Source organism: Ailuropoda melanoleuca, chromosome 11, assembly GCF_002007445.2.
Source record: "Ailuropoda melanoleuca isolate Jingjing chromosome 11, ASM200744v2, whole genome shotgun sequence".
Taxonomy (NCBI): Eukaryota; Metazoa; Chordata; class Mammalia; order Carnivora; family Ursidae; genus Ailuropoda; species Ailuropoda melanoleuca.
In genome coordinates, this window is record NC_048228.1 from 40508434 (window position 1) to 40526254 (window position 17821).

At 35.1% G+C, this 17821-nt stretch overlaps 1 protein-coding gene across 1 annotated transcript; it reads right to left on the bottom strand.

Moving 5' to 3' along the window:
- Positions 1-3437: 3437 nt before the first annotated feature.
- On the bottom strand, positions 3438-17198 carry IBSP (integrin binding sialoprotein). Its single transcript, XM_002913583.2, has 7 exons — positions 17170-17198; positions 14670-14737; positions 14525-14575; positions 14355-14432; positions 9425-9490; positions 4785-4955; positions 3438-4182 (listed from the first exon to the last, which is right to left on the bottom strand). The coding sequence occupies exons 2-7, from the start codon at positions 14721-14723 to the stop codon at positions 3637-3639; spliced, it is 966 nt and encodes a 321-aa protein (XP_002913629.1). The 5' UTR covers positions 14724-14737; positions 17170-17198; the 3' UTR covers positions 3438-3636.
- Positions 17199-17821: the final 623 nt, after the last annotated feature.

Genomic DNA, 17821 nt, shown 5'->3' on the forward strand with positions numbered 1-17821 from the left:
GATTATTGCTTCATGCACAGTGTCATAGATGGGTCACCATCATTGTTGAATTCCAGCCAGTAGGAGAGAGAAATTGGAGAAAGGGGAAGAAGATAATACTTCTCTTTAGGGAGACAACCAAGAAATGGTACACATCCAGGGTACACATGGCAGAACTTAAATTGAATGACCACATCTAGTTCCAATGAAAGTGAAAGAAATTAGAATTTACTCTGTAGGCACAGGCCCAGCTTAAAAACCAAGATTCTGTTACTCAAAAAGAGAAAGAAGAATAGATATTATGGGCATCTTTGAGCTCTGCCACAGCTACAGACTGGTTTCTGCATGTTAACAATAGCTAAAGTATTTTCTGTGGATAGAAGAATATAAAGATACAACTTGATTTTCCCCCCAAATATGAACATAACTTATTTAACTTTTTATTTCTTCTCTATTTGGAGGAGTCATTTGATTGGTTCTCAGGAGAAAGTATCTTTCCGTGGGAGGAATAAAAATTATTTTTTCTAATAATTTGGATTCTCATCATCTGCCAGATGGACCATCAGTAGGTACGCAAGGAATATAGAAAACAGAGCTTTTGGTGGAAAGGTGAAAAGAACTTGAAGCAAGAGACCAGGGAGTCTAGCTAGCTAGGGTGGCAGAAGGAGGCTGGAACTCTTAATGTGATCCTAAGTAGGAAACATTATTTGAGGAGGGGTCTTCCATGAAGAAGATTTTGTATGATATGACTGAGAGAATTACTATAAGGGTCATTGTTGGGATGTCCAGGAGCTGTGTTAAATCATAGACTTTACCAGTCCACTCCCAAGTCTGCATTCAAGAACATCATATTGCTTTGATCTAGACCCTGGGTAGTTGATTGTCTATAGGCCTCACCATATGACTGTCCACTCATTTGGTATCTTGGCTAGGCTGTGAATCTTTCCTCCGCAGCCATGGCCTTCTCTGAGTGAATGTCTTGCCATAGTTCTCTGAAAAGTCCCCCACTAGTCTAAAGGAAACTCCTGGATGCTTGGGGCAATGGTGGAATTAAAGTGAGCTAGCTCAAAACCCTGAGATGAAAAAGTACAGAGCAGATACCCTCATTCCATAAGTCAAAAGCAAAGGGATAGGCTGGTGATGGGTGGTAAGGAGGGCACCTATTGCATGGTGCGCTGGGTGTTATACGCAACTAATGAATCATCAAACTTTACATCAAAAACCAGGGATGTACTGTATGGTGACTAACATAATATAATAAAAAAAATTATTATAATAAAGAAAACAAAGGAAGAAACCATAGAGGAAAAGATGAACCAATTTTGCTATTAAAAATGAATAACTTTGGAATATTAATAAGTGAACTTCACAGATTTTAAAGATCCTTTCCAAATCTAAGATTTGAGGATTCTATGATATACTGAGATAGTTTGTGACAATAAGTCACAAATAAATAGTAAAGATTACCTATATTGTCTAATAAAGAGTATTGATTACACTGTTCCCAAGGCCTCAATCTCATCAAAAGCTTTTGTTTACAAAGATGCATTAGGGCAAGAAAACAATGTTCCATGAGTTCCCAAAGGACCAGGTAATTATTTAACAGTCGGTTGTACCCAAGTGTTAAGACGGAGAAAGGAAGGGGAGAGGAGAGGAGAGAGATGATCCTGATCACCTCGTTAACATGTTGGGCTCTGAACTGCAACTACTGAGTACACTCCACGTGTAGGAAATGACGTGATGAGAACTAGAGAAGGATATTAATTCACTCTCAATAATACCGTTATTCAGACCCATCTGACTCCAGAGTTCCTGCACTTTGCACAATATGTAAAAACATATGCCAAAATATGAGAAGACCCTTGCTTTGAAAATATTCTTTAGGGCTCAAGTCATAAAACCTGGCTGGTTCTAAGAAAATTGTAATATAGGACAAAGCTTATTTTTCAGCAGTGTTCTCATCATTAGAGATTTCCTGCTCAGTTATGGCTCAACGTCTATTACTGATAAATATACACTAATGAATATAACATAAATGGTAAAGAGCACAGGTTCTAAAACCAGCCTGCCTTTGTATACCCTCAGCTTTGTCAATTGTGACCTTGTGCAAGCTGTATATCTTTTTGTGCCTGACTCAGTTCCTTCATCAATAAAATGGGGGATGACAAAAATACCTACCTGATAGAGTTTTGTGAGGATTAAATGAGTTAGTAATCAATGATATTATTAGAATAATTGGGAAAATGTGAATATGATCTGTAAATTACAAAATACTATCATAGCTGTGTTTAATTTCTTTATAATGAGAATGAGAATTGTATTGTGGCTATGTAGGAGAATTTCTTTTTTTTTTTTTTTTTTAAGATTTTATTTATTTATTCAACAGAGTTAGAGATAGTCAGTGAGAGAGGGAACACAAGCAGGGGGAGTGGGAGAGGAAGAAGCAGGCTCACAGCGGAGGAGCCTGATGTGGGGCTCGATCCCACAACTCCGGGATCACGCCCTGAGCCGAAGGCAGACGCTTAACCGCTGTGCCACCCAGGTGCCCCAGAATTTCTTGTTTTTATACTAAATACTGAAATATTTAGGAGTGAAGCATCATGATGTCATGATGTCTGCAACCACTCTTTAATGGTGTGCATGTGTGTGATTATGTAAGAATTTTCTACTCCATCTTACTCCCTACCCCACCTAAAACCAAATCAAACAGGAGTAGGGTTGCCAGATACAAAATAGGATATTCCATTAGATTTGAATTTTAGATAAGTAATGAATGATTTATTTAGTGTAAGTATGTCTCAGATAATTCACAGAGGACAAATAGTTCATGAAGCATACTTATACTAAGAAGTTTTTCATTGTTTATCTGAAATTTAAATTTAACTAGGCATCCTATATTTTTGTTAAATCTGGCAACTATAATTAAAGCCATTTATTCTCCTGATGTATATGGTTGACTGTGCCCACAAGCATGTCAAAATCTCAGTTATGTTGATTTATCCATGACAAAATACTTACAGTTCTTCTGAGTTTTAAACCATAGTTTTAAACCATATGGAAATAAGGTTTTATCCTTTAGTTCATTTGTCCCCCTGGATTCATCTTTTTCAATTCTGCATCTCTCTCTCTCTTTTTTAAATTATAACATATTTGAAAGATTGCATTTTTATTTGTGATAAAACCCATAGATAGAATATACATAAAGGTCACATAAAAATACATGAAGATGATAATTAAACATAATATACAGTGTTGGATAGGTAGTGTGATTAAAGAACACATATTTTGTATATAGTATCATTAATGTTAATTCTTAGAAGCACGTCTTGCATGAAGAGTAGTTTTAGCAGTTAATAGTAGTACAAACATGTTAAAAATACTATTTATAGAACTACAACCTCAAAACATTTAATTGAACTCAATCTCATGGATTGGCTTAAATGCCCTGATTTGCAGTAGCTTTTCAATAATATACCAGGGAAAAGCAACAAGAAGCACATTACTTTCAGAAGCAATTACAGAAAATTACTTTGGAACAGTAGCACCATTCCCCATTATAATATGCACATTTGTTATATTGCACCTTCCTGAGTTGAACTTTGAAAATGGTAGCCACATGAAATGCCAGAATGGAGGAATTCATCCCAGGCTGCGTCTTCACTGATGGCGATAGTAGTAATCTTGACCATCATAGCCATCGTAGCTGCGCCCTTTATAGTAGCTGTACTCATCCTCATAGGCTCGGTAATTATCCCCACGAGGTTCCCCATTCTCATTTTCATAGACTTCATATCCATTGTCGTATTCATTAGTGCCTGTTTGTTCATACTCTCCCTCATATCCGGTGGGGGTGGCTTCCCCAGATGGCCGGGTGGTAGTCCCATAGAGCTCTGGTGGTGGAGTCGTACGTTCAAACCCACCATCCGGAGAGACTGTTGTCTTAGATCCACCGTTGTCCTGCTTTCCAACCACTGTGGTTCCTTCTGTGTGGGCTTCAGTGACACTTTCTTCTTCACCTTCTTCTCCATTGTCTCCGTCACTGCTGCCATTGCCATTTTCTGCCTCTGTGCTGTTGCTGCTGGTGCCGTTTATGCCTTGCCCATTTTCATCCACTTCTGCTTCATTTTCTTCATTTTCTTCATCTTCCTCTTCTTCTTCGTCACTTTCCTCCTCTTTTGTAGCCTTGTGTCCTATATCCCCAGACTGTAAGGAAAAGTTTGAAAGAATCCAGATTTAGGTGTGAAAATGTAAAAACTCAAGACCATTCCTTCATTCAACACAGCTGTACCTAAGGCCTTGTTCTAGATGTATTTTTGAACTGAAGCCAGGTTAACTTACAACAGAATTGGTGGGTGTTTTAAAAATCAGAATTAGTACCTTTGGTGGGTGCTTTAAGAATTCAAGATTCATACCTTTGTCATTGGGTTTTGATGGAGAAAAAGTACTTGATAAATAAGCCTTCTCTGTGGGAGATGCTTCCTACAGCTTTGCTGTTCTCTTTGTCTATCTTAGAGTCCTCTTCCCTGAAATACAGTGGCGTCTTTCAGGACCTTTTATCCATTGCTAAGATGCTTGTCCTTAGTCTTCTGCTATAATGTAGGAAGTCAGTGTAATAACATGGGAAGAGAACTTGCCTGGGAAAAGATCTTTCCTTATATGTAAACAGGGAAATTGAACCTGCTCTTGCTTTTTCAATGAGTTAATGAAGGTAAAGTAATATAAAACACTGTGTGTTTGGTGTCAAGATAACCTTACATTTCAGTAAAGAAATGAAATCAGATTTAACATTTTTGAGGAATTATTACCTTCTTGGGAAGTTGGATTGCAGCTAGACCTATATAACCTGTTCCAGGTGTGGTCTCCTCTCCATAGCCAGGTGTGGCAGTAAGGGTGGTGTTCTCAGCCTCAGACTCTTCATCTTCATTTTCATCAGAATTTGCATTCTCTTCATTGTTTTCTTCTTCATTTGAAGTCTCCTGGTGAAAATATCCAGAGCAAGAAAAGTTATTTTAGCTGGAAGAGAACTCAAAATTTGTTGGAGTCATGAGCCACTATTGAGAAAAACGTTGTATTCCTCAGCCAGCTCATCACCAAATGCTAACAGTTTTGCTTCCTCTAACATGCTTCCATTTGCACTTCTCACTTCTTAGAATTCAACTCAAAGTTATCTCATTCTATTTATCTCACCAAAGTCAGTTTTAGACATTTCCATATTGTATTTAATCAATAAAACACGCTTTTGTAATAATTTCAGCATATCTAACTATGTGATATTCTATTCTAGATGCCTTAGGCTCTTAGTCTTACCAATACTATTACAACATGGTAGTAAATGGATTCTTACATTTGCTGAAAAATCAGCTGAGAACATATACTTTTTTTTTAAATTTCTTATAATAGTCTTGTAAGGTAACATTATTATTCTCTTTAGAAAGGGAAGGTGAGCTCGGAAAAGGTAAATAACTTGCTTAAGGTCTTAGATGTGATGTAGCTGTCATCTGTCTAATTTAAAAAGCTGAGCCCTTTGTAATGTAGTGTGATGTTTTTGATGAGGAGGAGGATTTATATGAATGTTCCCACTATGCCTAGGATATTTTTTTTCCGAAAGGAATTTTTATAGAAATGCCTGTCTTCAAACAAATTGATTGAATGTCTTATTTACTGGCAAAAAGAAGTGACTATTTTTCATATGCTTTCAAGTATATTTAGACAAAAAATGTATTTAATTTAAAAATCACCTGCCAGAATATAAGCCAGTTCTGTATAAGATGCAGTATTCAGATAACTTCAGATATTTGACACAATTTTACCATGCAATAAAGAAACTAAACACTCCAAGAAATTTTTAGTGGTTATAATGTTATTGCGTGAAGGTATTTTAAAAAAATTAACACTCCTCAAATGAATGCTTATTATAAACTTGTTAATATTACTATAATTTATTTAACATTTTATTCTTGGCCTTTACTCTATGCTGTTAGGCAGTTGTTTGTTAGTGGAGTTAGTCTGTTATAATTCATAGCTAATATTAAAAGTCAAGACTTTACAACATGCATGGATAAAGAAGATGTGATATATATATATATATATATATATATATATACACACACACACACATATATAACAGAATATTATTCAGCCGTGAAAAAGAATGAAATCTTGCCATTTTCAATGATGTGGATAAAGCTAGAGAGTATTATGCTAAGTGAAATAAGTCAGAGAAAGACGAATACCATACGATTTCACTCATATGTGGAATTTAAGAAATAAAACAGACGAGCAAAGGGAAAAAAAGAGAGGCAAACCAAGAAACAAACTCTTACCTATAGAGAACAAACTGATGGTTACCAGAGGGGAGGTGAGTGGGAAGATGGGTTATATAGGTGATGAGGATTAAGGAGGGCAACTGTGATGAGCACTGGGTGTTGTATGGGAATGTTGAATCCCTATATTTTACACTTGAAACTAGTATTACGTTGTATATTAACTAACTGGAATTTAAATAAAAACTTAAGATAATCCACAGATTCCAAAATGAAATATTGAAGAAAAAAACAAGTTTATATAAAGAATAAAAATAAAAAAATAAAACAGACACAACTCGGATTTAGCCTGCCTTATTACTAAAACAAAGTGACTAAAGAAGAATGTGTTTATTTCATCAAATTTGTAAATTCCACTGTTTCAATAAACTCTTGGGACTACTAGAATCCACCCCAAAACAGTCCCTAAGCTAATTGTGTCAAATAACCCACAAACACCATGCTGTTTATTTTTTTCTCATTTATGCTTTATTCCAACAGGCTAAACCTTTCAGGGGAGAAGGAGGAAAGATTCTTAGAATAGAACATACAATTTAGGTTCTGTACTGTCATATTACACATGACAAACCTGAGGTCCAATAAGATAAACAACTTTCATGAGGTCAAATAGATGGTAGTTCATTAGTGGCAAGGTCATAATTAAAGATCCAAATTCTCAACTATGAACTTCTATATTTTCTCCTACAAAGCCCTTTATTTATTAGATACTTGATTTAAGGCTAGCCTATTTCAGTGAATTAAAAAAGGAAAACAGGTCAGTCTGTTGATGGGTATTAAGCTTCAAATATCTTTTTGAATAGAAAAATTAGCAATAATTTTTAAAAAAGTATTATTAACCCATTAGAATGGCTAAAATGACGAAAGAAACAAATATTGGTGAGAATGTGGAGCAACTGATAACACTGATAGAAGGAGACCACAGTTTATCTGCTTTGGTTGTATCTGCTCAGATTGAACATATGCATACCTTTTGACTTAGAAGTTTTATTTCTGAGTAAAATGTCCTTCAGAAATAAATGCATATGTTCACCGGAAGGTATACTAAAATATTCGCAATAGCACTCTTCATTATAGCCCAAACTTGGAAACTACCCAAATGGCCATCTACAGAAGAGTAATACATTGTGGTACATTCACATCATGAGATACTGACAATGAGAATGAATGATATACAATTGTAGAATGGTACAGATCAACCTTTGAAGTTGAGAGTGGAGGAGGCCACACACAAAAGAATATATGATGTGTGATTTCATTTATATAACACACAAAAATAGGCAAAACCAATATCTGTTAGGACTTAAAATAGCAGTTGCTCTTGGTGGCTTTGGTTAATGAATGAAATGGAGCACAATGTGTGTGCTGTTTTTTGATATTGGTGCTGGTTACACTTATGAGTTCAGTTTCTGAAATTTCAATGACCTCTATACATATGATAATGTATAGTGAGGCTGAATAGTTTAGGAGTGGAAAAAAATGTTTGATCAATTCTTGGGGACTCCGTATATTTAATCTGAATTGCCAATGAAATTTTAGGGAAGAAATGGGGAAAAAGGAAGTTCTAGTATCTCTTCAGGATAGAAGCCTCCAGGTTTATTTATCCACTTTGCTATGATCACTTTTAATGAGTGTTGTTTGGAGTATTTATTCTTGGAAGTTTTCAAAACCAAGCCACCAGATATTTGTTGGGTACCATATATTGTATAAGAAACGTGCTAGGCAATGCGAGGACTTATAAGGAGGATACAGCACTGTTTCTCCCCAAACCAGAGATGAAACCTATGGTCTGTAGTCCTCTGGGTCATGAGAAGTTTACAGATAAGTTTTGGGACAATGATAAATGTTCAGAGATTGTTGGCAACATTTTGAGTGTGTATGATTTCATCACAGTTTTAAGGGAGTCCTAATCTTCCTCCATTCCCAACCACCATCATAACAAATGAAGAACCATTGCCAAAGGGTATGCAGTCTAATTGGGAAATCCCAATCGCAACGCAATTTTTCGATCACTGTACAGCAAACAGTTGTAGCTAAATGGATTACCTCAGCTTAGTTGTTGTGTAAGATTACTAAGTGGAACTCCGGGCAAAATTCTGTGAGATTTAGTAGGTGGCGTTTTTCCTGGTACTGGCTTGATATTCTTGTAAGGTCTTCCTTAAGCTATTAGGGTAAATTATAGTACTGGAAATGATACTTTTATGGTTGAAAAAAAATTAAACTAATTATTTGTCACTTTTAAAGTTCCCATACCATTTTATTGGCAAGATAGCAGATGTTCATACATGATCCATTTTTTACTCTTACTGCCCATTCATAAATAGCACTTAGGAATACCTGAATTTAGAAGGTCCCCAAAGCAGTGGATAGCTATAATTGACTATCCAGGAAAATGTATGTAATTAGTATATTGAGCAAGAGTGTCAGTTATAAACGTGTTAGCACAGTTTCCAAGATATACAGATGAATTTTAGCCATGAACTACGCTAATTTGTAGTACTGTAGAAGACTGTAGTACTGTGTGTAGAATCTGTACTGCTGTATAGTGCTACATACATATTTATACATCTTGAGTATTTGCATTTCTGTAAGAACATAAATTTTATTATTAGACAAAAAGACACATGAAATTCCCATTTAGAAGAACAACCCTACTTTGCGGGTCAAGAAAGACCAATGGGTCACAATCACATTGTAGAGGATATAAGATTAGCTTTTCATATACTACCCACTTAGTAAATTGAGTTTAAATTCAGTCCTTAAGACAAGTATTGCACTGAGTTTAGGTACTTGTATTTTACCATCTTGTTCTGTCCACCTAAGTACACATAATGCTTTCTTTTCTTTTTATCAGAATTTACACTTCTTCCACTTATACTGGAGCCAGTTTTGGTTTTTGTGTACCACTTACGGGTTACTTTAACGTCAAACTGCAGTAGTATTTTAAACAGGTCATCTTAGTTGATTCTAATTTCAATAACATTCTCCTTGTCCAAAATAGAAGACTGTGGGTAGTTGGTAAACTGGCAACGGCTGTTTGCGAAGTCCAGGCTACAGTAGAATAGTTTCCTATTTGTTTTTATGCTGCCTGGTTTGTTATGAAAAGTCCTGCAGAAATACCTTACCTCTTCTTCTTCCTCCTCTTCTGAGCTGTCACCATTTCCATCTTCTTCAGATGAGTCACTACTGCTCTAAAAAAAAGTATATATATGTGAATTCATACATATATGAATATCTGTGTACATGTATATGTATACATACTTTCAACACCAAAGGAAATTTCCTGCTGATTAAATTAAGATAAAATATGTACAAATAATTACTCTAATTAGTATTACCATCTTGATTGATTTATTTTCTTAGAACAGTTCTCATATGAATCTGAGAAAAAGATATAAGGAGATTGGGAATATATAAAATGAGGTTAGAGAGAGAAAGGCATTTTGTAGTGATCAAGATATGAAATGAGAGACTCCATTTTCAACACCAGAAGAATTAGAAATATGTTGAAACATTTTGTATGTAAAAACTAGAGCAATGAATCACAGAATTGCCTAACTCTGCAAGAACAAGAGGATTATCTAGTTAAATCTATTTTACAGCTGAATAATATTCCATTGTATATATGGACCACAACTTCTTAATCCAGTCATCTGTTGAAGGGCATCTCGGCTCCTTCCACGATTTAGCTATTGTGGACAGAGCTGCTATGAACATTGGGGTGCATATGGCCCTTCTCTTCACTACGTCTGTATCTTTGGGCTAAAAACCCAGTAGTGCAATGGCTGGATCATAGGGTAGCTCAATTTTTAACTTTTTAAGGGACCTCCACACTGTTTTCCAGAGTGGCTGTACCAACTTGCATTCCCACCAACAATGTAGGAGGGATCCCCTTTCTCCACATCCTCTCTAACAATTGTTGTTTCTTGCCTTGTCAGTTTTTGCCATTCTAACTGGCGTAAGGTGGTATCTTAATGCGGTTTTGATTTGAATTTCCCTGATGGCTAAGGATTTTGAACCTTTTTTCATGTGTCTGTTAGCCATTTGTATGTCATCATTGGAAAAGTGTCTGTTCATATCTTCTGCCCGTTTTATGATAAGAAAGGGGGGTAATCAGAAGGGGGAATGAAGCATGAGAGACTATGGACTCTGAGAAACAAACTGAGGGCTTCAGGAGGGGAGGGGGGTGGGGGAATGGGATAGGCTGGTGATGGGTAGTAAGGAGGGCACGTATTACACGGTGCAGGGTGTTACATGCAACTAATGAATCATCGAACTTTACATCAAAAACCAGGGATGTACTGTATGGTGACTAACATAATATAATAAAAAATTTTTTTAAAAAAAACATGACAAATATAAAATTAAAAAAACACACAAAAAAATCTATTTTACAGAGAAAGAATCAAGCCCAGAGCAGTTGTGCCTTCTCCAGCCAGTTGAAGGCAAATGAACTAACACATGCATCATGTTATTTTATTTTCATCATAAAATATAAATGAAATGATGATTCGGCTTATTGTAAAATAAAAGTTGTTACTGGGGAATGATTCTTTTAAATAATGAGCCCCTGGTGAATTTAAATTAGAATTTGACTTGAAATTAGATATACATATAAGTTTTGCTATCTTTCAGTCTAATTAAAGCTACTTCATAAAATAAGCCTTTCTGTGTATATAAATGAAATTTTATACATATGAGATAAAAATTAAGAGCAAAATTAATTCACTTACTCATTTAGGAGAGTTATAGAGTACCATCCCTCTAAAGAGCTCAATATTGAATGAGAATATTTTAAATCAAGGAGTCTGTATATAAAAATATAATTATAAGTTAACAAGCTTTGCTACTTTTTAAAAGGAAATATTCTAAACACTTGTTATCAGAGACTTTAAGACAGTAGAGGAGATGTTTTTCATCTTTCTCCCAGTGATAAATTGAATTTTCCTTCTCTTCTGCAACCACCCCTAATGGCACCAGATGGATAAATGGATACCCAACTCAAGATACTGTTATTTTCTGCCCTACAAATCTTAGCTTTGATTCTGATGACCTAGTTAAGTACTGTGGGTCTTAGAAAATATAGCTGCAGAAGAACCTCAGGGTTAGAGATCAGATATGAGGAAATACTCATGTTCCAGTCCTGCTCAGGGCTGTCCCTGTAGAGCTCATTCTTCAGTGGCCATGCCATCCACCCAAGAAAAGGGAACGCTTGTCCCTTTGAGCCAAGAATAACCTTGGGTGGAAAACAGAATAATTAGACCTGTTCTTCCACGGCCATGACCTTAATGGTTGTGCTTTCCCTAGCCCAGAGGGTGGATAAAGCATAGTATTACATGTAAACTATTTCTATCTGTTAGTTAATAGGGGACCGCATATTTATGCAACATATTTTGTCTCAGTGGGCCTGTTTGAATCTTTTTACAAGCTTCCTCACCCGTAGCCTTCTTGCTGTCCCAACCACTTCACTCTTCAATTAGTATCTACGGTGAGAACAATTTTAAACTTCATGAAATACCCTGAAGCCTTGATATTTTCTTTCTTCCTTTCTTTCATTTATACCAACTTGTAGCTAAGATATATTGTTCTTCTGGAAGTCAAATACACCCATATACACACACATATATGTATGTATATATATTTTACCATTACTCCTTTCAACTTCTATCATTCCCATTTTTTCAATCCCAAAATATATGTTTTAGGCTTTGTTAGAATGAAGGTGGTAGCAAGAGATGAAGTTGGAAACATGGACAGTTTCTCTGTGTCAAGCACTGTGATAGCTGAGATCAGTCCAATAAAAGAAATATAAAGTTTCTGCCCTCAAAGACTTCACATATAATTCAAATAACATGATTCCTAATAGAAACAATTTCCTCAATTAAAAATGCTTAGGTTGTTAAGCTTATCTATGCTTACATTTCTATAGCCAAGCAGATAGATAAGCTATAGGTAGACTGTTGATAGCTTTATAATTAATATGACCTATTTCATGGAAGTTGGTATTTTAGAAATGATTATATGTAGGGGTGCCTGGGTGGCTCTGTTGGTTAGGTGGCCGACTCTTGATTTCTCCTTGGATCATGATCTCAGGGTCAGGGAATCAAGCCCCACATCAGGCTCATTGTTCAGTGGGAATCTGCTTGAGGATTCTTTCTCCCTCTCCCTCTACCCCCCCTCACTTGTGCACACTCTCTCTAAAATAAATAGATAATCTTAAAAAAAAGAAATGACTATATGTAAACACAGATTTGTTTGAATAAAACATAAATTTCAAAGCCAATACAGCTTAATGCATTTTGGGTTGACAATCTGGGCACCAAATACTTGGTAGACTTAAGAGAATAATACAGAACTATGGAAAATATACAAGTAGACATGTAATGGAAAAAATTCGAGAAATGAAAATTTTTAAAGTAGAAGAATAGATCATCAGTACTAGATCAGATGGTTGGATTGGGGCATACATTTCATTGGATATTTTTTTAAATACAACTGTCTTACTAACAAATTCTATATTAGTTGAAATGAATTTGTCTGCATATAATTTCTCTAAATTTTGTATATTAAAAATCTACTTGAAGATTTTTGAACTTTGAATTTATCAGTAATGAAAAAATATAACCTCTCCTAGTATCTTTTCACTATGGATATTTTAATTGGATCACATTTATATGTCTGTAAAAATTTATAGATGGGAATATCTCTATGTGATATTTTAGAAAAATTGAGGAGCTAGTCAGAAATTTAAATTTATTATCATTTCCATTTAGTTTAAGAAAGAGAATGAAGCAAACATTCAAATGAGCACTGTTTATTCGTGGGTCTGAGGTGTACCAAAGAATGGAAGACAATTCTGAAAACCCACAACTCTTGTATTATCTGTGCTCATATTTCTGTGGCCACACACATTCCTCATAATTATTATGGTGCTATAAATACTTTAAGATGATCATTTCCTATCATTGTATGAGTTAGAAATGGGTTGGCTCAACACATGGTAGGATGCTCTGCCAAGCCACTGTGCTGAGGCATCGTTTTCAGCATCTTGACTGCTTTTAGTGTCTCAGGAGTCCTGGGTCAAGTGGTGCATAATTGGTGCCTTGAACCCAAACTGTATAGTAATAAAAATAGCACAATTCTGGTTCGTTGAATATTTTAAATCAACACCACACCCTCAGGTTTTCAAAGGCTTTCTTCACTGGTAACCCAGTAAAAATAGAAATTCTTATTTTTAGTGTTTGTTATTTTCCTTTTTGTTTACAAATTTTAAGGATGTTTTGTTTTTCTCACAAGCTTTTAGTTCACTTCATGAATTTCTCTTGTTCCTCTACCATTCTTGAGCCACACTTCACACAGGTCAGAGGTTCAGAAAATCATCAGCAGTCACCATTGATTATCAGGAGTGTTTTTTAAAATGGTCTCTGCTGGGGCTCCTGGGTGGCACAGCGGTTAAGCGTCTGCCTTGGGCTCAGGGTGTGATCCCGGCGTTATGGGATCAAGCCCCGCATCAGGCTCCTCTGCTGTGAGCCTGCTTCTTCCTCTCCCACTCCCCCTGCTTGTGTTCCCTCTCTCACTGGCTGTCTCTATCTCTGTTGAATAAATAAATAAAATCTATAAAAAAAAAAGGTCTCTGCTGCTTATGAAGTCAGCTTTCCCCTTACCAATTACAGGACTCTAAATGATTGGATGTTAACAGCTGTATGACAGTAGTGACTCAACTATAACACGACAGTGGCCTTATCACTGACTTAACTGTCAACAACAGATAAAGTGGTCCATTTTGTCAATGCGTTAGCCAAAATACCTGAACTCTGTGCCAAGGTGTTTGCTTTTATTATATCATTCTAGGCTGGGCCCAAATGATGTAGATATCTCTGCTTTAAAAGAGAACTTAGGAGTAAATTTTATTGTATTGTATTAAAAGCAAAACTTTGGAGTAAGTAAGTCTTTCTGGCTGACTTTCAGTGAGAATTGAATTTCGGTGTTTTGTAGTTAAATTTGATTCCCTTTAAATTATAATGGGTGGGAAAGAAAATTAATTTTTATACTTACCTGAACTGGAAATCGTTTTAGAGGAGGATAAAAGTAGGCATGCTTGTAAAGAGAATATCGTGGCCGGTACTTAAAGACCTGCATAAGCAAAATAAATGATATATTCATGTTTAATGCGTAATAAATCTAGAAGTATAGTCAGGACAAGAATGTATTCTAAACATAATTACCCCATTTTCTTCAGAATCCTCTAATTTGGCTCTTCGATGCAAGTTTTTCATCTGTTTAAAAGAACATTTAATTATTACATACTCTCTCTTTTACATAAAAAGACCAAAAAAGGAAATAACTATAGGTTTTTAATATAGAACTTACTGAGAAAGCACAGGCCATTCCCAAAATGCTGAGCAAAATTAAAGCAGTCTTCATTTTGGTGATTGCTTCTGGAATTAATGAAGTGGTAAAGTTAATAAATATTAAAACTAGGAGTGTAACTTTTTTACTCATACTAGAAAATGAAGTATTTGTTTTTGTTTCTGTCCAGTTATAGTTTTGACTAATTAAGACCGATTTTCTGGCTTTTATTTTAAAATTGTTCCTTTTTTTTTAAGTGGTAGAAAACTAACTTTACCTGTCTGTTTAAGTAATTTTGAGTTCCATATTTGGTTTTACCCTATCTGCTGCGATTTGTCAGTGGCAGACCATTTCATTACTGTAAGGGGCTTGAATGCTTAGTGTACTTCACACTGGGGCAAGCAGGCTTCCTAATATCATTGACATGGGAATATCAACTAAGAAAATTGAATTGTTAGTGTAGTTATGTGGCCTGTTTTTGTTATAATTAAAAACTAAGCAAAAATTGAATACATTTAAATGATTGCTTTTATACCAGTGATTTTATAGATATTTATTCTATATATTGGTTCTGTATGGGTTTCGAACTGAAAGTTTATTTGTAAGATGGGAAATGGGAGCCATTTTTCCTATGAATACCTTAGAATACTTTGTATTTTTTTTCTGTATATGAAATGATCCATAATATGTGAAATACTATTTTCATAGCATATAGCACCAAATAGCCATGTTTAAGGATAACTCTATAAGAAGAGTTCATCAGAGTTTCACCTTGGGATATCAGGGGAAGATTTCCTCAAATTAGGTTATTCTCCAGCTCCATTTTAGCTTTCCATCACTAGTGGGGAGACTGTCATAGGACGGATCAAGGGCTTTTCAGGGTCAGGTCAATAATCATCATGGAGACTTCAATTCTATGGAAGAATTGAAGATGCAGCTCTCAGAATGGGAGTAGTTCCCAAACAGTCCTGGGGTTTGTGGCCATGCAAAGATCTCACTTCCACAAAGATTCCTCATAAATATAAAGAGAGAGATAGTAAAATCCTATCCTGCTTTAATTTCATTCTATTTGATAAAATCCTGTTTTAATAAAAGTTGAATAAACTTAGCTACAAGCCTACTAACACCCACTCATTTGCACTGACATATATGTTTAACTGAAAGTGTTTAACTGAGAGTGACAGCTTTGGCAACATTTTAGAAGCAATATGTAATGATGATGGCAATTTCCCCGTAAACACACTTGGAAAAGTAGTATTTAAAATGTATGTATGAAACCCATGTCACATACTATATTCTGAAGTTTGATTTTGCATTTTGTCATTAACCATAATTTATTGCATCCTTATTGAGTATCTAACACTGAAACACTACACAGAGTAAAATTTAAGGCTTGGAGAAGGTGTCTTGGGTCCTAAGTCACACTCTGTTTGTGGCAGACTGGGTCTTTTGATTTTGATGCCTACATACTTGCTAACAGTTCTGTCTACTTCAGTAAAAGTTCTTAATGACCGCACGACGATAAAGAGGCTTTGCCACTAAAGGGGGCCCATCTCTCTAAGAAGTTTTTATTGCTATTGGGGTGCTTAAAGTAATACTTTAAACTTTGTTACCCATGGTCAAGCTTGCCAGTAAACAGGAAGATTATTGCTCTGCAGCTTTATGAAAAGAGTTGGAATATTTATAATTTCTTAAGGAATATTTATAATGTCTTAAAGAGCTAAAAACTTAAATACATGGAACTGTAGAAAGGGTTTTGATTACATAAATTTCTCATAGCAAACCCTAAAAACAACTAGATGAAAACATACCAGGAATAATATAAAAAGAACCAAGTGATTCATGTAGGCAGCAATTGGCTGCCTACATAAATCTCATTTTATTTACTTTGTGATTCATAAAAAACAGACGTCTATATTGACTACTACTAACCCAGACAACAATTCAAACATTCTTAAAGATAGTTTTGAAAATCTAATTACAAGTTTTCATCGGGAAAAGTATGATAAACTACCGACATTATTTATTTCTTTAGTACTATATATTTTTCCATACTGATTTTAGAGATACAGGATATGAACACTTTGAAACCGAACATATTGAAAAGACATTGTATATAATTGAAGTATAGATTAGGCATAATATATGGTGAAATCTGCATTCATTGAGGCAGATTTACAAGTGAAAAATAGTTTTCAGTCAGGTTATCTTGAATACATCAGAATGAGGAAACAAATAATTATTTGTGAGGTGGAGAGACAGAAAGTAGGACACAAAATTTTCTAGTTTATGTGCACAATATTAAGAACTTACTTACGTGTGTAGGTTAATAAGCTTAACCTTTTGGAAAGAATCTAAACTCTGAAGTACTAGTTTAATGATAAACAAGTGTTAAATTACATAGCCATTCATACAATTCAATAACATCAACATTAAAATAAAAAATTCAAAGCCAGGTCCGGAGATGTAAAATGTGGAGTGTTCAATTTTAAGAAAATGAAGTCATCATAGTAAATCTTACCCTTTTGCAGTTCTGGAGTGAGGAGACAGTCTCACAGGAGTGAGCGACACAGATTGAATATTTCCTCTGCTCTCTCACTCACTCATTTGCTTGCTGTGACTGGCTATAAACTCTTCTTTGCCTTCCAACAGCCAATCGCTGTCATGGGCAAGGTGATGTCAGAACGTGGATTCTCACCAGAAAACCCCCAAACTTCAACACTTTTTCAAGACACAGTCTCAGTTGAATAAACATGAAATGTAGTTCTAGTGCCAAGAGGTTTGCATTGTGGAATTTAATTGAAGGTTTAGATGAAGATGAATAGTTTGAGTTCTGAATATATATAATAATATACTGGATTTGAATTAAAATAAGTAGCAAAAGATTTAACCATTTAAAAATTTTATAATTATACAGTTGTCACTGTTGAAAGGAAAGGAAACTTATTGTCTTCAGATACAATCCTACATTATTAATTTAGTAAAAAAAAAGAAATAATGAAAGGAGCTGATGAACAGTTAATATTTCAATATCAACTATTTTATATTTTTCCTAAAATATGGTTCAGTGACTCATAAATTAAAATTGATATAATTAAAGTCAACACCATCAATTTTGTTATTTACCAAACTTGAATTATTGAGCTTTCCACTGAAACAGGACAGTGAATTGC

Bases quoted from the DNA above. Each gene is read 5' to 3' on its own strand.
- IBSP (XM_002913583.2), bottom strand. From the start codon at position 14,723: ATGAAGACTGCTTTAATTTTGCTCAGCATTTTGGGAATGGCCTGTGCT. The intron at 14,576-14,669 runs GTAAGTTCTATA...TCTTTTAAACAG, and splicing joins GAATGGCCTGTGCTTTCTCA to ATGAAAAACTTGCATCGAAG. The intron at 4,183-4,784 runs GTAATAATTCCT...TTTTCCTTACAG, and splicing joins CAATCCAACTTCCCAAGAAG to TCTGGGGATATAGGACACAA.